The sequence below is a fragment of the Zeus faber genome (genome assembly GCF_960531495.2).
Source record: "Zeus faber genome assembly, chromosome: 12".
Classification (NCBI taxonomy): Eukaryota; Metazoa; Chordata; class Actinopteri; order Zeiformes; family Zeidae; genus Zeus; species Zeus faber.
In genome coordinates, this window is record NC_137196.1 from 20,343,874 (window position 1) to 20,366,118 (window position 22,245).

Sequence of the window (22,245 nt, forward strand, 5' to 3'; positions counted from 1 at the left end):
GTTCCCGCTATGCAGTGGTTAGTACCTACTAAAAGTGGTCAGAGGAAGGACAACCGGTGAACTGGCGACAGGGTTATGGGCGCCCAAGGCTCATTGCTGTGTGTGGGGAGGGAAGTCTAGCCCGACAATGGACACATGAGCATCAGAGCTGGACCACTGAGCAATGGAAGAAGGAGGCCTGGTCTGATGAATCACGTTTTCTTCTACATCATGTGGATGGACGGGGTTAGGCTCCGATCCGATGGAGCATCTGTGGGATGTGCTGGAACAACAAGCCCGATCCATGGGGGGCCCACCTCAACAACTTCCAGGACTTAAAGGATCTGCTGCTAACGTCTTGGTGCCAGATACCACAGGACACCTTCAGAGGTCTTGTGGAGTCCATGCCTCCACGGGTCAGAGCTGCTTTGGTGGCACAAGGGGGAGCTACACAATATTAGTGGTTATTAGTGGTGGTTTTAATGTTGTGGCTGATTGATGTATGTAGAAAAATGGGGGAAATTATTGTAATTTTCCTCCATTCATTCATACTTAATATTAATCATGTGACAAGGAGTAATAGTATTTACTGTATTATAGGTGAAATTATGACACATTGATTTTGTTAGGATTCTCAGGCTCATTTCATTTTTTTCTTCCTCTGCATTTTTTAATACTTATTTTATTCACATATTTTCTTCTGGTGTAATGTTATCCTATTTGAATTGTATCTTATCTTTTTGTCTTGTCGAATGCATTTTGTTTTAAATTTGTAAACAGTAGTTGCATGTTTGTAATGTGTTAAAAACTGAAAAACTATAATAAACTATGCTCAAAATCATTGAAAGAAAAAATCGAATACATTTCAGATTCCAAGAATTGCTTAGAGTCTATTAAAATACCCTGCGGATTAGAGTGAATATTTGAAAGGGTTACAATAAAAACCGCCACAAAATTAGAAGTAAAATAAGATAAGATGCTTTTAATTGGCAGCAAGAAGTGTTGCATGTCTTTCTTTTCGCGGTATAGTCGCACTAACTCAAATGACTGGAAAAGTCTGAGTATAAATGAACATTAAATGTAAACAGATAGATAGTGTTCGCACGCGGACGCTGAGGTACCAATTATAGGTCACGCTGAACTGAACAACTTTAGGGACAAAAAAAATAAGCATAAATATATTTTTTTCAATGAGAAACATCAAGTTAAAAGACACTTCCTAGGAATTCCTAAAATTCGGAATACCAAACGATATCGTCCGGTCAGATTTGAAAGAGTTTGACATTAAATCGACATGAAAGGCGATGTTAGAACGGGAACCGGTGAACAATAAGTGCATCGTGTGATTACAATAAAAAATAACATTTCATACTGTACATATAACTGTATTCAAAAATAATACAATTCATATTTTAAACAAAATGGCAGGCGTGGGATTGGAACTCCTTACAGGCAGGAAAGTCAAATTCTGAGGATAAAATGTTGTTTATGAGAAATATAAAATAAAACAAGAACAGATGATGAGTTGGTTTTTGACACAATGTGTTTTGAATACTTGAGAGAACATCCTTTTAAAGGACCATATCAGTGTCAAATAGTGTTTTAGTTCATTTCTAGTCAAAGGTACTTCAACACGAACCTCATTCGTATGAGTTTCCATCTTTTAAGCTGAAAAAATACATACAAAGTATGACAAAATTACATAAATTTGACAAAATATATATTATGGTAGCTCATAGGCAGATAGTATTATAGTTTAATTTTTTATTTTTTTGTCAAAGGTACTTAATTTTGCCATAGTTTTTATTTGTTAAAGCAATGGCTTTCCACTTTTCTAATGGAGTTATTACATACAAAATATGGCAACATTACATAATTTTGACAAAATATATGTTCATGTTCATAGTTCATAGCCGAGGTTTTTCGCCACTTAGCCGAACACACATTTTTGGCACATTTCACAAACATATTAAATGGCAAAATCACCACTGGCTTTGAGATAGAAGTAATTAATATAAAAAACATGGCAATATTAAGTAACTTTGACAAAAAAAAAAAAAAGATGTATTTATGTGTTTGTCAGAGGGACCAGTCCAGGAGATAATTCTAATGTAGATTTCCTTTGAAAATATTTGTCAAATTTCCTCAAAAATGAAAATAGAGATCTAAATAGAGAATACAAATCGAAAAATAGGAGATTATACATAAACATAAAATATAAAACCACGTTTCACACCGATATGATCCTTTAAAACTCAACATGTAACAGAAGGAAACACTTGAAACGTTCACAGTTTGTCTCCACACATCCACATCTCCATCTCACTCACACGCTCTCCCACAACGTTACGAAAGGAAGCTGTTTTTTTAATTTCCAATAGACACCATATTTATATTTACACGTTATTTCCGAAGGAAATATTTTTGGCTTTAGACAAAATGGGCTTCTCTGTGCTCCAGCTCCTGCAGCCGCCGCGGCCGCAGTCTTTGGTAGACGGGTTTGGCCTCGCTGGGGCTCAGGTCCACCGGGCTGCCTGGGGGCGGGGACTGAAGGGGCGACAGTGGGGCGGGGACGGGGGCGGGGCTAGAGGCCCGTGGGTCCGTGGCGGTGCCGTCCCCCGAGTCCTCGTTCTGCAGCCGGGTCTGTGGGGAGCTGGCGTGGGTCTGGAAGGCGGAGGTGGAGGCGGTGGTGGTGGAGTGGGTGGGGGAGGAGGCACTGGTGGTAGTGGTGGTGACAGCGGTGGTCCAGTTCGAGAAAGTCCTGGCCCGGTTACCGACAGAGACGGGGGGCTTGTAGAAAGTTCCCGGAGGGGGCTGTAGAGTCCGTGGGGCCCTCAGCGTGAGGGGGGCGTTGGACGTGTTGGACTCGTTCCCCGCCGCTGCGTCCATGTTGTTAGTCCTTCTGGACGACCAGGAGGGCTTCACGGAGACGGCGTAGGGGTTGTTGGGGAAGATGGTGCTGACGCTGCCGGCGCCCAGGGGCCCGGACGGAGCCGACGCGGGCTTTGCGGCCTGCGTTGCGGAGCCAGCGGGCGGAAGGTTGGCCACGATCTTGGCGGTGCGCGGCGTGATGTTGTAGTGCTTGTAGACCCGGTCCCAGGTCCTCCGCTGCGTGGCCTGCGTGTCCACGAAGGGGGTGATGTAGTAGGCGCTGACCCTGGAGGAGCCGCCTGCGCCGCAGGGCTTCTCCGGCTCGGCCGCCTCCCGGATGGTGCTGGCGGCGGGGCCGGCGGTCGCGTTAGCTTTAGCGTCGGCGACCTGGACGGGCGCGGGCAGGCGCTCCAGCGGCATGCTGATGGGCCGGGACGTGAGGCGGGAGCGCTGGCTGCGGAGCTGGACCTTGGAGGACGCCGCGGCGGGTTGGTGGGCGCTGGGGCGGCCGAACACCAGCGTGGACCTCTGGACGTCCGGGGCGGAGCCGGAGGCTTGGACGCCGTTGAGTCTGTTGAGGGCGGCGACGGGGGTTCTGTCCTCGCCGGGTTGAACCTCCCGCACCTCGTCCAGGATGTGGGACGAGGGGATGACGGACGAGTGTCTCTTGTACACTTTGGCGCTCTGCTCGGAACAACAGGATAAATTACCATTAAATGCGATCACAGGGAAGGTGTTGAGTCAATGCTTGAGACCTCAGTTTGGGCGCGGTTTCAGGTCATATCTTTCTTAAAATTAGGAACGTTCCGCAAGGATCTAAAAAACGACATAAGTCTATTTGTAATACACAGATCATTAAGACAAAGACATCGTTCCAGGATTTTCCTCCAATCTGCCAACGGTCATCTCTGCCTCACCTCCTTGATGTCCATCAGCGAGGTGGAGTGCCGGCTCAGCCGCTGCTCCTTCTCCTGGGGGGTGAGGCGGGGGGAGGACTGTCCGGAGGGCAGCAGCGGCGCCGACACGTCGAAGACGCTGCGGAAGTGCCGCACCATCAGCTCCACCATCTGGGCCTGGTAGGGGTAGTCCACGAGCGAGGACAGCGACACCTCGGCGTCTGTCTGCCGCGGCTTCACCAGCGTGGGCCCGAAGATGATGCCCAGGTTGCTGGCGGTCATCTTGTTCTCCTCCGCCTGCTCCGTCACCCTGAGGGGAGAGGGAACTCAGATGTGACTCGACCCCTCTTGGCAGTCACGTCCCCAAATGCTGAAAATCACATTTGTCATGTTGGAATAATCAGCAGGTGGTATGAGCGAATAGTCGATTAATCGGATGGTGCCGATAGGATCACCTGCCAAGTACCAAATGCGGTAGATTTTACTATTGACGGTAAAGTGATCCGAAAGACTCTGACCATTTTTTTGTTTAGAAATATCCAGGTCACTTTTAATTATCACAGAACCAACCGGATGCATTTCCGAGGGGTGAGAGAAACCCGGGTCGGGTCTAGTGTTTTGTGGATGGGAACGGATCCAATAATTACGAACTCTTCCTAAAATGCTGTTCTTTCTAACCTGCCAATGTCGGATGAAACGGAAATGTATATAAAGATTTTTTTTTTCTCCTCTCGGATCCAATCGGGTATGACATAATCCATTCCACTCTGTGATTTTTATCAACTTATCTATTGAAATAATACATAAGAAATATGAATTTTATGTATTTATTAACCCATCCCCAAAATACTTTACACATAAAATACAATATGACTTCAGTGAAAGTTAAGCACACAAAAGTCCCGAAAGGCAGGAAAGCGGATTATTGCCGTAATGAAAGAATAATTGAAAAATCTAATATTCTTACGCATTCCCACAAAGCAGCGTTGTGGTTGTGCAAGAGTCACAGCCACATGAAGAGCTAAATGAGCAACGTCCACTTTGGGCAACTTCCTCAGAGCTATGAGGAACCACGGGGCCCCTGGTCAGCTTATGCAATCCAAACATGTGAAGGTTTTGCTCATCTGTTGACGAGGAGACGTATGGAGGAAACAAAAACAAAAGAACCCAGCTCTATGTGTGTGTGTGTGTGTGTGTGTGTGTGTGTGTGTGTGTGTGTGTGTGTGTGTGTGTGTGTGTGTGTGTGTGTGTGTGTGTGTGTGTGTGTAATGGGTCACCACCCTAAAATACCTGTGCAGGTGAGCAATGAGGAAGCGCAGGGTCCGGTAGTGGGCGGGGGGCAGCTGGCGGAGCAGGTCCCGGATCTTGAAGATGACCCGGTTGAGCTGGACACCGGGGCCCGTCTTACTGTCGCCGCCCTGCGGCGCCCGGGCAGCGTCGGGCTCCTCCGCCTGCGCCCGCTGGCTCTCCTTGGCCAGGCCGATGAAGTCGTTGTAGTAGCGGTACAGGATGAGCGGCTCTGGAAGCTGAGGAGGGACAGAGAACCATAAGGATCCAGTAAATAACAAATAATAACTACGAAAGAAAACCCGAAGGCTGGAAAATAATTAGTATCAGGGTTCATTCCGGCATTAGAAAATGAAATTCAAGGACTTTCAGGTACTTTTTTTTTTAAAGACAATTTTTTTTCTTTTTCAAGGGCTCACACAAAACAAATGACAAAATTTTCAATGTCATCTTATCCCAATTAAAATATAAAATCCTAATCTAATTATCTATTATTTATATTCATATATCTATTATATCTATATATCTATTATTAATCTCATTGTCATCTATTATTAATTGTCTATTTTCAACCACACCAAATTCGATTTGCACTTCCCTGGCATCATCTATTTCGTGAAAGCGATTCTGGAAAATGTTTATGACATTACAATTTGAATAACAAAACCAGGGAGAATATCAATATCAACCAGCTTTTCAATGATTGTGTTTTTTTCCATGACTTTTGAAGCACTTCAGCACAAAAGGGGCTATTTTGAAGTTATTCCAGTACTTACATTTCTGAGGATAAAATTCAAGCACTTGAAGGACATGGTAAGAACGCTGCATATATATATATATATATATATATATATATATATATATATATATATATATATATATATATATAAAATTTCTTACCGATATAATTTCAATCCCCGACCGCACTATAGTCCAATGATTCTCAGTCTTTTTCTATAAACCCTATAAATTATCAAATGGTGAATCATTTTGCTGGGGACCCCCTGGAACCTCTTGAAGCACCCCTGGGAGGTCTCCGGAGCCCAGGTTGAGAACCAAGGCTCCAGTTGTGAAACCCTTGTTAAATTGGCGGCTTAAGGTGTTCATTTCGAGGCCCACCTGTCTCAGGTAGAGCTTGAGCACGTTGCTGATGTCGTGAGGGGACAGCTCGGACAGCTCCACCAGGTCTTTGCCGTTCTCGAAAGCCTGACAGAGCTTCTCCACGCGCGACTTGGCGCCGTTTACCCTGTAAATACCCTGTGGGCGGAGAGTTACACCGTACATATGTGTGGTACACAGTAAAGGGGAAAATCAGGAAAGAAGACACCAGAATGATGTTTAAATTAAGAGTGGAAACGGTTAGAGACTTGGATGATCAAACACAAGCGTGTTCGACATTAGACAATTTAATCATTAATATTAAGATCATTTAGTTAGGGTTATATCTACTCATTGTTTTCCATAACGTACAGTACATCCATCTGTATTTATATTTTATACTAGCATCCATACTGCAACTTAGCCCCAGATATTGCCCTTTAACTTAACTTACTGTATCCTATACACTGAATCTTTATTGTTTTTATTTGGCCATGTTTCTTTTTTTGCTATTTTCTTTAGATATTTCTCTATTTTTGAACATTTGGCTATTCTTGTTATATTTTTCTCAGACTGTTTCTCAACCTTTCCGCTAAATGTCTGTTCAGCAACGCACCCATCCTCACCATGACAAATTCCTGGTATATGAAAATGTACTTGGCCGAATAAACAAATGCTGATTCTGAGGTTCCCTTGAATAAGAATAAGTAAATGAACCAAGACTTGGAACATTATTCATTTCTAACAGCTCGTGGAAATGTAACCAGCGGCGTTCCGAGCCTCCTGACTCACTCGCCTCCATTGTTTGGTATTCCTGTGCGGCCTTCCTGTCGGCGGCTGGAATTCCTAAAAGCTTGATGCTTTACCTTGATGTTGAGAGCCCGGCTCTCGATCTCCGACGTGCACTTCCTGATGATGAAGGGGATTCCGTCGGGGCTGTTCTTCGCCGCCAGCGCAAAGTCGATGCCAAACAGGTGCAGTCGGCCCTGCAACTTCTTGTGGCCGCACTGGATGGCGAGCGTCTCCAGACACTTCTTGTGGCACGCCAGCGAACACTGGGCGGGGGGGGGGGGGGGGGGGTTTAAAGTGGAATTTGTCAGACTACTGTTAAAATAATAAAAAAAAAAAAAATGGTTTCACAACTTTGCTTCAATCTTTTTAAAACTCTTTGTGGTGGGAAAACTTTAATTAAATTAAAGTTCATTCAATAATCATTCAACAAGAAGACTAATATGCCTACTGTATACCTTGATTGATTGACTAATTAGTATACATTAAATATACATTAAAGTGGTAATCCATAATATTATTTTGTTAAAAAAAACCTCCATATTTGATACTTTTTTAGCTGGCGCTTGTTAAAAAACAGCTGTTCAGTTTTTATCCATTATGCATGTGCCCATCTAAATGCTGTTGTCCATAGTTGGGGCGGGGTCCACTACGCCTTTCCCGCAAAGACAACGCAAAGATCTGGCATGAGCAAAAAGGTGAAAGACAGCCGCGGTGAATTTGATAATCCAGCGTAGCTAGTTGAGGTCAGTAAACTGTTGATATGGATTAACTTTCACAAAAAATAACGAGAAAAAAAAAAGCCCCCCCCAAAAAAAAAAACACCTTCAGTGACCGAGAAATTAAAAAAAAAACATTGATGGAGCAGAAGAAGCTTGTTTGTTTGAAGAAAACAAAGCAGACGGAAAAAACCCCCAATGTTGCCGTTTCGGATGGAATTCTGGGACTTGCGGCCTAATCCACCCAACACAGTTTCCCACTCTAAACAACACCATGAACGCCGTTGCAGCGTCTTCTCCTCCCTTTACCTCCTCACACTCGGCTCCGTGGAACACCACCAGACTGTCGCACTCGCGGCACTTGGACGGCGCCCGCAGCTTCCTCAGCTTGTGGGTCAGCGCCGCCTTGGACATCTGGGCGTTCCGGAACGGTCCGGGAGAGCTGGCCGTCTCCGTCACCATCTCCGCCAGGCCTGCGGAGAAGGGGAAGGAGGCGCAGGAGGTGAGGAAACTTTCTGCTCCGAGTCTCAGAGCAGCGGATCGGTTCTAGCTGTCCAAAAATCGTCTCGCAGCGATCCCACGTTCGGTCCTGCTTTCAGGCGTAGGAGGGAAAAAGCATTTTGCCTCGACTTCCTAGAAACCACTCCTACGTCCAGCAGGATTTAGGAGAGGTTCGATAGCCATCCTAGCCCTTGTTCTTCACCGTCCTCCAGCTGAGACCTTGTTTTGCGCTCGCGTTTATGCACATTTCTGCTTGGGGTTGTATGTCATAGGAAGAAAGACGACAAAAAGACGACAAATTTCCAAGTCAAACCGAGTCCTACTCATCACTGTAGGAAGCTTTGTGATGAACTTTTAAGTCCGACTCTGTCAAAAGGAAAAACCCTAACCCTAACCCAAAAAGATGTAACAACAGAATAATTGCAAAACAGAAATCATCTCAAATAACCAATTCCAGCTCATGACGCCTCAACAACAACATGGGGAAAATAAACAAATGGATAAACAAACAAATTGCACGTCAGTGGGCGTGCGAGTGGGAGAGGTCGGTGTGGAAACAGGAAGTGTGAGCAGAGGCCTCGTGCCAAAAGCAATATGGCCGCCATCTGCGTCGGCTACAGCTGTGCACGGTGTAAAAACATTAGCTCTCCAAGCCCTCCCTCCTACACACACACACACACACACACACACACACACACACACACACACACACACACACACACACACACACACACACTGGAAAGCAATCACTATTTCTCCCTCTGTCCATCCACCTCTCACACACTTGGCTTTAAAACAATGTGGTGCATGTATTCAGTGTCTGGAGATCAGATTACATCCACACACACACACACACACACACACACACACACACACACACACACACACACACACACACACACACACACACATACACACTTCAATAAAACACACACACACAGCTTGTACCGTTATCGGAGGGCGAGGGCAGCTCCCGCTCGTCCAGGTCGTCTGCTGAGGACATGGTGCCGGTGGAGGGGGTCCGGGGCAGCCGGCGCTTGAAGTCCCCTGTTGGAGGAAGTCGAGAGAAATCCCCGTAAACCACCACATCATACTCACATCATATTATGGATTAAGGAACCGCAACGATGACATTCGGTGCAGCCACAGATAGAGATGGACAGTGTGGGCAGAGAGAGCAGTGTATTCAGAACAATGGCCAACGTGTTGAGTCTGAGTCCACTATGAGGAAGTGAGTTAGCCTCAAAGTTCTACGTGCAGCGTATGGATGGAAGACACACACACGCACACGCACGCACACGCACGCGCACACACAGTAAGATAAGTGTTAAAATACGCATTCACTCCTGCTTTCACATTTTACTATCCCATTTTCTATTCTAAATTATGCCAATTTTGAAGGCATAGCCAAGGGAAACGTGCAGTTTCCCAGCCCTAGAAAAAAAGATGACAACATAATGAGAATTTCATGATTTATCTATGCCTAAAGCAGCACGACAGTAGATTATACCTTTCATGTTTTCCCCTTGAAAGTCATTTGTGAATCATAATTGTTGCTGTAATATGCTTTTTCATCTTCAGATCAGATAAAGGACTTCTGTTGAGACTCCTTTTCGAGACACAACAGCTGACTCTGAGACACAACAGCTGTGAAAACTGCTGTTTCCCTCCGGAGATGAATGAATAAATAAATACATGAATGGATTTGTAAGTAAGGAATTCATGAAGACAATCATTAAGTAAGAAATTAAGTAAGTAATCTAGTATGTAATCAAGAAAGTAATTAAGTTAATAAATAATAAAGATGTAATTAAGTAATCAAGTAAGTAACTAAGTAAGCAAAGAAGTAATTCATTAAGTAAGTATGTATGTTTGTAACTGTATGTATGTATGTATGTATGTATGTATGTATGTATGCATCTATCTTATCAATCAATCCATCCATCCAAACGCCTCCTACCTGGGCTGGCTGTGGGGGAGTCCATGGAGCGGGACTCACTGCTTCCTCCGGCGCTCTCTGAGTCGCTGCACATCCCACCCTGGCTGCCTTGGCTGCCTTGACTCCCCTGACTCCCCGACGCCCAAACCTGCAGCGGGGCTTGGCTCTTCAGGGCTGGCAGGGCGGAAAGCACGGACACAAGGGTTAACACCTGAGTTCCATTCCCAAAGAGACACCGCAAACATTCCAGACTTAGAGATGAATAAGTTGGTACTGAAGTGGAACTGTTAGAGTGAGTGACCTGAGAATTTTCCCCCAATGAGTCACATCAAGGGGGAAACATTGTGAGTCTGTGTATTTGCAGGAATTTGTATTTATGACTTAATTGATGTAAAGGTCTGTCAAAACAAGGACGTAAAAATACACCGATCAGCCACAACATTAAAACCACCACTAATAACCACTAATATTGTGTAGCTCCCCCTTGTGCCACCAAAGCAGGTCTGAAGGTGTCCTGTGGTATCTGGCACCAAGACGTTAGCAGCAGATCCTTTAGATCCTGGAAGTTGGGAGGTGGGGCCCCCATGGATCAGGCTTGTTGTTCCAGCACATCCCACAGATGCTCGATCATATCGGAGCCTAACCCCGTCCATCCACATGATGTAGAAGAAAACTTGATTCATCAGACCAGGCCTCCTTCTTCCATTGCTCCATGGTCCAGTTCTGACGCTCACGTGTTCATTGTAGGTGCTTTCAGTGGTGGACAGGGGTCAACATGGATACACTGACTGGTCTGCAGCTACACAGCCCCATACGCAGCAAGCTGTGATGCACTGTGTGTTCTGACACCTTTCTATCATAGCAGCATTAACTCTTTCAGCAGTTTGTGCTACAGTAGCTCTTCTGTGGGATCGAACCAGACGGGCTAGCCTTCACTCCCCATGCGCATCAATAAACCTTGGGTGCCCTTGTCGCCGGTTCACCGGTTGTCCTTCCTTGGACCACTTTTGGTAAGTATTAACCACTGCATACTGGGAACACCCCACATGACCTGCCATTTCGGAGATGCTCTGACCCAGTTGTCTAGCCATTACAATTTGGCTCTTGTCAAAGTCGTTCAGATCCTTACGCTTGCCCATTTTTCAACTTGCAGCAAATGTCATTCACTGCCGATTTAATGGTCGATCGGTGTATATTGACATTGATATCAGTATAATATCGATATTGTGATATGAGACAAGATATCATCATGTAATGTATTTTGGTCATCGTAACAACCCATAATAGTTAAAATTGTCTTTAAGGCTGTATTACAGTAATCTGATTTTTCCGGACTTCATAGAAAGTTCCAACTGTTCTAATAAACGCCTCTACCTGCTTAGTCATTTTTTGTAGGTAATGTTAATTAATGCTAATGCTAATGATTGTTTCTCAAATACTTCTTATTGTAAATATATTTTGAAAGCAGCAATAGTAAACCCCAGTTTGTGGTCAAATTACCACTATTGAGGTATTGGTCTAAAATATTATTGTGATATTTTACTTTACCCAGCCCTATACCTCACCAAAATAGTGTCCCTCACCTTGGATGTCGATGCTGCTGCTGGACCTCTGCTCGGCCAGCTTCCCGAGCTGGGCGTGGACGGGGCTGTCCACCTCGTCTCCGCTCAGCACATCCAGGGAGGCCAGGGACGCCTGGGACAGGTTGCCGTGGGACGAGTGGGCGCTGTCCACCGACCGTTTGTGGAACAGGAACCTGAGCAGATGTTTGGAGACAAGTTTCACAAGTCAGGAGATTTTGGTGAATGGTCAGGATGGTGCAAGGTTTGAGGGGCATTTTATTATTATTATTATTATTATTATTATTATTATTATTATTATTATTATTATTATTATTATTATTATTTTGAACTTGAAGCACAAATTTGGGCATCTCTTCTCTATTGGTAGAGGCAGAATTTGTACCATTCATTTAAGAGATCCTCTTAACCCCTGAAGTTTCAGTTTCATTTTCTCCCACCTCCTCTAAAAAGGGGACCTATTATGCTTTTCCTTATTTCCTGACATAAATATTATGTTACAATGTTGGATGTTCATATGTGACGTGGTGAAAGTGTCAAATAATGTGGTAAACTAATGACAAAAAAAAATCGCTGTGTGCAAAAACCCTCAGGATTCTGACTTCGGGCTTCACGTTCCACTCTGAACGCCCGGTTTTCCAAGGTTTTTTCTACTGCAAAGTCACGTTTTAAAACGATTAGTGGGCGTGTGTCTGAGCTGTGGGGGGGCGGGGCCTAAGAAATCCAACCAATCAGGATTTAATGCATTATGGATTTCAATGCTACGTCATATTGTTCCCCTCTCAGACCAGTAATGGGTGTTGCCGGTATTCCCTAAAACCATGGAACGACTACATCAAACCTCCATAATTCGTTCTTATTTCTTTTGTTTCTATGTTTAGATAAACACACATTTTTGTAGTTTTGTTCAATAATATTGCTCACACTTGATCATGAACCACCATATAATGTACGCGAAACGTGACTGAGTAAAGGCCGTCTTGAAAAATCTGCACTTGAGGAACGTGATATACTGTAGACAGGGCAACACTGGCTAAAATGAGTCTCTCCAACTAAACGGTGACGATACAAGGAACCGGATTGACATCGAGGCCGAAGACAATGAGTTCTGTCATGGGTGGAAACTCTGTGATTCATAGTAAAAATCATGGCACTAGATCAAAATAATAAAAAATAACCTGCAAACAGTGTCCAGTGTCCAGAGAGAGATCTGAAACAATGCCAGTAAGCCAAACGCGTCGACACCATTGTGAGTCGGTAGTGAGATGGAATTTGTGTGCGTGTGTGTGTGTGTGTGTGTAGTAAAGTTGGTGTTTGACCCCGCGTCGACAGTGTGAAGCAGAGTCTTTTGGACGGTTCCGAAACAAAAGCCAAAATCTCACGCTCGCAATCTCCCCCGCCGCATTCAGCCTGAGCCACAGATATTTCCTGAGGAAGGGCAGCGAAATCAACACGCATTCTCTCTCCCCCTCTCTCTCTCTCTCTCTCTCTCTTCCTCCCACTCTCTGACTCATTGTTACCTCTTGCTGAAAGAAGAACCAGAACCAAGTCAAGAGTGAAAACATGAACCAAGCCATTTAAAGTGGACCTATTACGCTACTTTCTACACAAGTACACAAGTTTCTGAGGTCCATAAGGTTCCCAGGTTCACATGTTTTTGAAGATTGTGCTGAAAATACTGCTCAGATTATGCATTCTAGACATTGTAACATGCCTCTAAACCCACCCTGTACCAGGACGCTCTGTTTCAGTGTGTGTCGCCTCCCTCCTGAGCCCCTAGTTCTGTGAGCCATCCTGTTTGAGCATGAGTTCCGGGTTCTGTTGGATGAAATGCGAAAGTCCCTCTAGAGCCAGTGTTTGGTTTGTTTGTTCTGGGCTGCTGTAGAGACATGGAGATGCAACATGGCTGCCTCCATGGAAAGGGGACCCGCTCCCTATGTAGATATAATGGGTTCATTCTAAGGTGACAGAAACACAACGATTCTTATTTTCATGGGATTATACACTATTTAAAAAATCGTATGAATATTAAATTGCATTTCTATCAAGTCCGTTGCGTAAATTCCAGACAGAAGATTTGAGCTGGCCAACAGCTCAGCTTCCGGCGGCGCTCGGAATTTCTCCAGCCATGGGTAGAGTTACTCAGATGTGGGGCAGTTCTAATTCTACTGAGGCACCATGTGACGTCGGAAGGGGAAGGAAAATCTCAACGGCGTGTTGAATCACATGTTTTATGATAAACTTAAAGATACTAAAAACTTATCTTATCTTATGCCCATCAGAGACCCACATGTATGTGCACAAGCCCTTAAAGTGAGTTTTTCATGATAGGTCCCCTTTAAAAAAAACACAGACTTCTCCAAAATGGTGAAAACTTTTACCAAATACCAGTAACTGAAACTACGTAAACAACTGGACCACAGCTAAAAGTTATGAGCTGAGAGTTCATCAGTAAAGAGGGTCTCAAATCACAGAGGAAGTTTCAGCGATACCTACAGTGCAGAAGTAGGTTAAACCTCTATTGCACCATCGGGTGCAGTAGGCGTGTTGTAGGTTTCTCAATAGCAACCATTTCAATAACAGCAGCTCACATCAAAAACAATAAGCAATTATAATAAAATAATAGAAAAAAAATCAATACAAATCAGTTCAAAAATAGAAAACATTGCAATTTGCATTAAAGCTAAAAATGAATGGAAAAATATAAATAAATTGGCAATGTATAATAAACCTACAAATTAACAAAATAATTGCAATAATTGGCAACATACAATAAATCTAGAAATTTACTAAAAATGGAAAGATTGATCATATACAATGAACTAAAAAATGATCTTAAAATAGAAATATATAGCAAACAAAACCTCTGTATCAATGATCCACAGACAAAAAAGGGAATTGTTCAAGTTTGCATACACACACACATGAAAAAGGTTTCTGCATGTTGCAGATTGAAAGTGAGGTGAGGAGAACCCTCGTCGAGTCTCGTTTCCTGACGAGTGGGAATAAAGTCCGGTGTATAAATATGTTTGTGTATGTCGTATTGCTACCTGGCGTTATCGGAGGACACGGAGTCGGAGTGCAGGCGCTCCCGGGGCAGCTCCCTGGGCAGCTCCCTGGGAAGGTTCCTGACGAACTGGGCGTAGCGCTCGCCCGGCTCGTACAGCTTGGCGCTGTCCCTCAGCGTCTGGTAGTGCAGCGGCAGAGGCACCGTCTGGGCCTGCTGCATCTGGAACCAGTTCACCGTCACCTGGAGGACGACAAAATGCAGCGTTATGCTATTATTTGATAATAACATCTGACTAACGCCTTGTTTGTCTGTCGAGCGGCAGCCGCGAGCGTCACTGTTAACTGGTTTCACTTCATCCGACACCGAAAACACGTCTCAGAAGCTACTGTAGATAGCCTACTATCGTCTGGTTAGTCAGCTTAGTATGCAACGCTTCCCTGGGAAAACACTTCTCACGACACGAGTCATGAGTTGAGTTATTATTATTCAAGTTTCAAAAGGCAGCTACAGTGATTTCTGAAATGCTAAAACCTTTTCTAATCCTATTAATGTTTTCGCTATAAAGCAGGCTTACATTCTTTTTTATCCCACAGGATCAAAGGAATGTGATAAATGACCTGATAATGATCCATGAAAGCATTATTCTGTGACATTTCCTCATACTAGAATAAAATAGCACGCTAGGCACAATGAACGTGAAACTGGTCTACGAGGGCACTCACTATAAACACCTAATACTTATCATATTATGTGTGACGTCAACTTTACCTTTAGACAAGGGAACAATGGCAAAGTAATCCAAAAAATGTGAAACCACTTTGATCTTTAGACTTGTTTGCGGAGACTTTTGTAGGCCTTCGTCGGAGTCATTTGCTCTGTCAGATTGATTGGGACATCCAACACAAACTGCTTTAATCCCCAACGCTCCACTGTACTCGCCTACTGGTCTTATTCACTTTCTGTTGGTCGGCCATATAAATGCATCAAAATGGAAGTGAGAATGGTGGGTAAATACTATATTTCACCTTGCAGTTTTTCTTCCCCCTTAATATCTTCTTTGAGTCGGCCACAGTGGTGGAAATCAAATCAAATCATCATTTCAAAACGAGCCCTGTCCAAAATAAGTCGCGCCCACTTTGGTGCGCTTCCTCAGCTCGACACAACAGCACAACAACAACGAAATCCAGAGACAACGGACAGCGGATCAAAACGAATGCAGCGACACGATACAAAAGGCTGCAGTCGGACTCACCGCCTTGAGCGTGAGGTCGCACTGGAACACCAGCTCTCGGATCTGGGTGAGGATGGTGCTCTTGGCGTTGGCCAGGTCCATCCTGCGGACACCGGCATCGGCCACGCAGCTCCGGTACTGATCCAGAGCCTCCTCCGCCTGGGACCGGGACGTTTAGCATTTTATTTACATTTCATCCGAATGAATGAATGAATGAAGGAGTGAGAATTAGTATCGGAACGTTCTCGATGCAGCAAATACAGGCGTGGATTCGGCCGCAGCGGCTCATATAGGGAACTTATTGAGAACGAGGATTTAAAAAAATATTAAAAAAGTTTAACATTGCAAATCTATCCACCAAAGAAGGAAACAAGAAAACGTAAAACAGTATTTACGTGCATATCATATTTTGAAATAATTCTGAGTTCTTGTATGAGGGTATCAGAGAGGTGAAATTAAAATGATACTGTTATAGCACTGTAATTAATTAGTAAGTACAGAGCGATAACCTCGTATTCCTATACCTATAATTTATACTGTGTATAGATCGTGTTTTGGATATTCTGTTATACTTTCAGATACTTGTCTATTTCTGTATATTTGTCTTTTTTAGTGCTAATTGTCTGTAAAGCAATGCGCCCATCTTTATCATGACAAATTCCACATGTATGAACATTTTCTGGCCCGCATAAAAAGGTTCAGATAAACAGATTCTGATTCCGATTCTGAGCTTTCAGCAAAACAGCAGGAAAAAACAAGTGCAAGATTGTTGAACTGCTTCACCAGTCGCTTGATGTCAGTGATACCCTAACGGTGAAAACAAACAAAAAAAAAAAACACCCATGTGGTGTAATACAGATGGCAGAGTTAAAAAAAACAAAAAAAACACAGTAGAAGAAAGCAGGGTTTTGTTTCCATCCCAGCGTACCTTCTGCAGGGCTTCCTCCTCCAGCCTCCTCCTCCTCTCCAGTTGCCGGGGCTGCTGCTCCTCCTGGGAGCGGTTGGCGGACGAGTGGGCCTTCTGGTACTCGTCCCGGCGCTGAGCCTGCAGCGCTCGAGCCTTGCGTACACTCATGTCCGCCTCGTGCTGCCGGGGGGGGGGAGACACGGAAGCCCGGGACACCAGAGCGATAAGGCTTGGAAGCTCGGGGCCGACCGTCGGAAACGGTGGAATTTCCGCACAGTCAAAGTATTACTTTAACGGTACGCTGAGTAATGTAATGAATACGTAGAGGGGTTCAGCTGGAGAAAAGTGGGAAAGAAATGCCCCGAGGATACCGGTGTATTTACTGCAACCTTTTACCGTTCCCGGTCAGAGTGTATTCATCTTAAGTCCTCTTTCCAGGAAAACACACTTTAACAAAGCCCGGGGGGGTGCTGAGACAAACACAGTGTCCTGGTGGAGGGATGGTTTTAATACTCGCTGCGCCCTCACTTTGTATGCAGGACAATATATAATCGAATCAAATTAGTTTTATTTATAGCAAAGCGATTCACGCAGGGCAGGAACAAGTAAAAAGTAGACATTTAGGGTTGTGAGGATGTCACCTGAGGCTTTTTCCTACCAGGAATGGCTAAAATGTTGTGAATCGATTACTGTGGAGTGAACCGGTATAAACAGATTCACAACGTTAGATTCTTTGGATTCATAAATTTTGCTGGTGCAACAAACATCTAACTAGGTGTTTCTGGCACCGCAGGAACTTTTCATAGTTCTAAGAATTGTTGGAGGAACCGTTCCTTTTTTTTGTGTCTGCACTGCAGGAATTAGGAACAATCGTAGTTAGCCCTAGAACTCCGTTTTCAGGGACTTTTTGTAGCTGCTACTCCAGGGCAGGGACTAACCGGCACAAGAAGTACATTCAGTGACGTAAAGTGAGCGGTGATTGGTCCAGACCAAAGTGCACGGTCCCTCACCCCTGGCGCACTGAGGACAGTCCACCCCGGTCGAGTTGCACCGCTCAGGGCGGGGACCGGCCCACGTACACTCGGCAATAATAATAGATAACCAATAAAAATCCAAAAAATAAATATATATATAATTATTTCTTTTAATCCTAGATGTATCTATTTCATTTATTATAACCTTCTGACGTGAATTGAATGAAACAAAAAAATCCCCGTGCGCTGTCCCAAACAAACTTTTGAGTGTTTATTCATCAACTGCATTGTTTATTTCTCGCCTCAAATTTGTTCAGAAACAGATCACAGTGGACTGATGAGGTGAGATAAGTCAACGTTACAGAGTGAATACAACACGGAAGTTGTGCTGAAACCCTGTTGGCTGACGTCACTTCAGCGTTCGAGTGCACTGCGATCTCAAACCAGATAAAAAGCCCCTGACGGACCTCCCCAGTTCCTAGTTCCCCCACAACTAGGTGTGGCGCAGTGTGAAAACACCTTAATAAAGGAAGGAACCTCTGCAGGTATCTATCCATCATGTCTGTCCGTCTGTCTGTATGTCCTTCAATTATCTCGACCACCGTTCATCCGATCCACTTCACACCTTATCTCACTGTGTTCACCGGCTGTATCGCTGGGGGCCCAAGGACGTGCAGTGTCGAATTTGGTGAAATTTGGACACGCGGCACGTGTCATTTTAATAAACTTTCAATATACAAGCGAACAGCCAGCAGGGCGGGGCTTCCCGAACACCGAGCGGCTCAGCTCTGTGCGGGGCGGGGCTTCAGGGCTTTGCGACTGGGTCCGCAGTGCAGCCTGTTCCGAACAGTGCAGCAGGGGGCCGGGGATACCGCAGAATTTGGTTTCAATCTGATGGCAAGTGAGGAAAAATATTGAGAGAAACCGACCCCTTTTTTTGGTATCGATGCTATTGACGCTATAATCGATCTTCAAAACAAGAGGTAGTCTCGGTGGGATCTAATAATTTTGGCGTGGACTCCCATCCACGCCTACAATGCAGCCCACTCCGAACAGGCATGTTTTGTCACAGGCACTGGACTAGTTTTAAGAAAAAGCAGGAAGGAGAAGACGGAAGAAGGAAGAAATGTGTCCTGCCCCGAGCTAGCACCCGACAGAAAAGGAAACTAGGGGTTAAATAACTCTTGTAGAGATACAGGAAGTGAGTTTGCAGCAGCTCTTTCTACAGAGGGAGCGGCTCCGTACCATTTTCTTCTGCTCACGCTGCCACTGCTCCTTCAGCTCCTTCCGCAGCTTGTCCAGCTCGGTCTTACGGGCCAGCAGGGGCTGAAAGAGGGAGAGGGGGTTACCCATCATGCACTGGGTTATTCTACATTCATGTCTACGTTGATTCCAGCAATGCTCTTCCGGCAAGAAAATGCAAACTTGTTCAGATTTAGGTCCGCAAAAGAATGACCTTGGTGGAATACGTGGATACAGTCGTAAAACCGGAAATATCAGGGGGTTTAATTTGCGGATTCACTCCACTGCACGGTAGAGAGAGCTGAAACCTTTATTTATCCGGTGACAAAATCGAGCTTTCAGTGAGAGCCAGGTCCGCACAGCATCACGCGTTCACACATGGGAACTGATAATATCATATGCTACACATTTCACTTTGTTTTTCCTTGAGTAAAAAGGATGGGTGTGGAAACCCTTCGTACACGTGCTGCATTTTTGTGCCTCTCTAATGTGAAACAACTTTCTTTCATCTTTCAAAAGGTAGAGCACAAATCTAAGCGGAGTGACACCGACTCAACAGACCAGGGTCCAGCGCCAGCTGCTGCTCGTACCTGGATGAATTTATTGGTTTGGAGGGCCATCGCAGTCTGAATCAGAAGCTGGCTGTACTCGATGTCGTTGTTGAAAGATGAGATGTAGATATCGCTGAATGGCATGTAGTCCTTTTTTATCAAAACATTTGAGATATAAAAAAAAATAATAATAATCAATCAGGGTCTCAAACATTACTCGAGAAAGATGTTGAAAATTCTCAGAAGCGTTCCGTGACTCACCTGTTGACAGGCAAGCGCCTTTGCAGACTCGGCCATTTTGGCGTAACTTTTCACACACTCCATATCTGAAATGAGGAATTTAAAGATTCATCTTTGAAGTCGTTGATTCCATTTTGTGTGGATTCAAATATGTTGTGCAGTAAAAAATGGAGTTGCTAAACATTGAGGACTTTGCTGTCTGGTAGAGCACAACATTCACCATCATCATTTTGGGGTAAGGGTTTGGAACAGCTCACAGTCTGATATGACCAATGAGGTGACTGGGCTCTACTTAATGGTACGGTCACACCGCCAGCGCCGGGGCGCTGCAGAGCGACAGGCTGCAATGCATTTCAAACTGAGCCCGGCTTCATCCGGCTGCAGGGGGCAGAGCGACTACAGGCGTCGAGTGGACAGCTTCAAGCAAAGGCGACAAGCAAAGTTGAGCAGGTTTCAACTTGATGCAAATTAAAAGACAGCCGGTAGGAGGGAAGATACAATCTCAATGCCGCTGATCGTTGGAAATTGGACGCCTGGACCACTGTGTAATTATTCATGATTAGGCTTTTTTTTTTAGTTTTTTTAAACTTAAACTATCGATAAATAACTAACACGTAATTTTATGTTTCTCCAACAAGAACAATTCTTAATTTTAAGGGACGGATGGCAAGATTATTTCCGTCATTTTTTCAAGGTCATTTATTTTGCGAAGTAAACAGCTCCACCATTTTAATTTTAAAGAAAGCAGACACGGCATCATCTATCTATATATATATATATATATATATATAATGTATATTAAGGCGAAAGGTTTGAAATGTTTGGCGCACCTACGACAGCCAGTCGATTTTGCCCACAAACATCGGGGGCCGAGAGGCCCTGTCGCCGGCAGTGTGACCCTAGCTTAATCAAGTTAATAACAGTTTAAAAAAAAACCGTTACTTAATAAAGGTTAATCAAGTTTACACCTCCGTGAGGTACAAGAGAAACACATTTTCACATTAGGGCAATAAATGGTTCTTGGAAATGGTACCTTCCGAATATCGTAACTAACCCACTGCTGTACTCATCCCAGCAGCTTCTATTTGTCTGTTTCTGGCCATCCCTCACCCAACGTTAGACGTTTCTCCATCCAGGCCAGAAGGTCCTTGATGTACTTGGACCAGGCCTTGGTGTAGAGCAGCGCCGACTCCACCCCGCTGTCGTTTTTCAGCAGCCTCAGGTCCACCTCCTCCTCCCGCGACAGCACCACCTCTGCGTCGGGAGGAGTCCGCAAACACAAGCGATGTCAGGTGAAAGCAGTCACGCAACTTTTTTTTCCCCCGGTTATATAAAGAAAAGAATAATCTCCACCATGTTTGTACGGTACACGTTTAAAAAAAAAAAAAGGAAGAGAGAAGGAGGCGGGCGAGTCCTGAAGGATCTGAAAGTGCCAGGCAGTCTTAAAAAAATAAAAAATAAAAAAGAGTCACGCTGGCACGTCTTTCCACTAATTAAAGCCTCGGTTCTCCGAAGGCCTCGCCGCGCCGTGTTGTGAGGAAGCCGTCCCTGAAGTTAAAAAAAGGCCTGATTAGATGGAAAGACGACGACTGCTGGCTCTAAAAAAAAACAACCCAAAAAAACCTCGCATAACTGCGCTGGCACGCACCTCTCCCATGTGCCCGCCATCTGATTCAGCACCAACCCCACCATGTGTTTCCCATCCAGCATGCGACTACTGCTAACCAGGCGAGGAATGCTAGACATGTGGATGGAGAGGGGGAGGGGGTGGGGGGTGGGGATGGAAGGCAGCCCCTGGAAAGGATGAAAAAAGCAGCAGAAATAACAGGGGTTGAGGCCGAGGCTTAGGGCGGGTCCACCTCAGGCATTCAAGAGGCCAGGGCCTAAATCATTTAGCGGGCGAGCTCACGAGCCAGCTCTCCGGCCCCTGGGCTGCCGACCAAGAGCTGAACGCTTCGCCGGGGCGGCCATTAATAACCAGCGCGGCCATCACATTCCGCCGTGGACGGATTCCACGCCTTTTCTGCTCGGCCTCGGAGGGGGGCGGGAGGGGGAGACGACGGCCGGAACGCGGATGCGTGTTGGCGTTGAGGCTGACGGCACTTACCCGCGAGGTCACTCTTCTCCGAGCCATACTCTCCAGGATCCCCGGAAAGGTTGTCAAACGACTGCGGGAGAGACATGACGCACACGTTCAGCGCGGAGAGCAAAGGGAGTTATGGACGCGCTCTCGGTGCGACACATCAGAGGCAGTTGGCCGCATTAAAAACACGAGAGAAACTGTCTCTGAGGCGTTTAGTAAAGTAGAGGCTTTGTAAACCACCAATCCACCCCACCCGCCCCCACCACCACCACAAACCCTTTTTTTTTTTTTTACAGAAAGCCCTCCTACACTCTTGAACTCGTGGAGTTCTGAAAGCAATGCTTTGAA

At 45.0% G+C, this 22,245-nt stretch overlaps 1 protein-coding gene across 3 annotated transcripts in view; it reads right to left on the reverse strand.

Moving 5' to 3' along the window:
* Positions 1-941: 941 nt before the first annotated feature.
* Positions 942-22,245, reverse strand: part of LOC307238456 (rho GTPase-activating protein 29-like) — a 42,128-nt gene continuing 20,824 nt past the window's right edge. For 2 of the 3 annotated variants that reach the window (XM_080011440.1, XM_080011441.1), the window contains 17 exons: positions 21,922-21,982; positions 20,925-21,068; positions 19,836-19,900; positions 19,614-19,724; positions 19,027-19,107; positions 16,829-16,987; positions 15,922-16,059; positions 14,710-14,909; positions 11,663-11,835; positions 10,101-10,253; positions 9,089-9,187; positions 7,949-8,112; positions 6,998-7,186; positions 6,153-6,290; positions 5,037-5,272; positions 3,768-4,056; positions 942-3,534 (listed from right to left, as the gene is read on the reverse strand). In XM_080011440.1, coding sequence (XP_079867566.1) covers positions 2,410-3,534; positions 3,768-4,056; positions 5,037-5,272; positions 6,153-6,290; positions 6,998-7,186; positions 7,949-8,112; positions 9,089-9,187; positions 10,101-10,253; positions 11,663-11,835; positions 14,710-14,909; positions 15,922-16,059; positions 16,829-16,987; positions 19,027-19,107; positions 19,614-19,724; positions 19,836-19,900; positions 20,925-21,068; positions 21,922-21,982 — 3,525 coding nt within the window. In that variant the 3' untranslated portion in view covers positions 942-2,409. Of the gene's footprint in view, positions 3,535-3,767; positions 4,057-5,036; positions 5,273-6,152; positions 6,291-6,997; positions 7,187-7,948; positions 8,113-9,088; positions 9,188-10,100; positions 10,254-11,662; positions 11,836-14,709; positions 14,910-15,921; positions 16,060-16,828; positions 16,988-19,026; positions 19,108-19,613; positions 19,725-19,835; positions 19,901-20,924; positions 21,069-21,167; positions 21,486-21,921; positions 21,983-22,245 lie in introns of those variants that run through there. The other variant, XM_080011442.1, reaches the window with a different exon arrangement.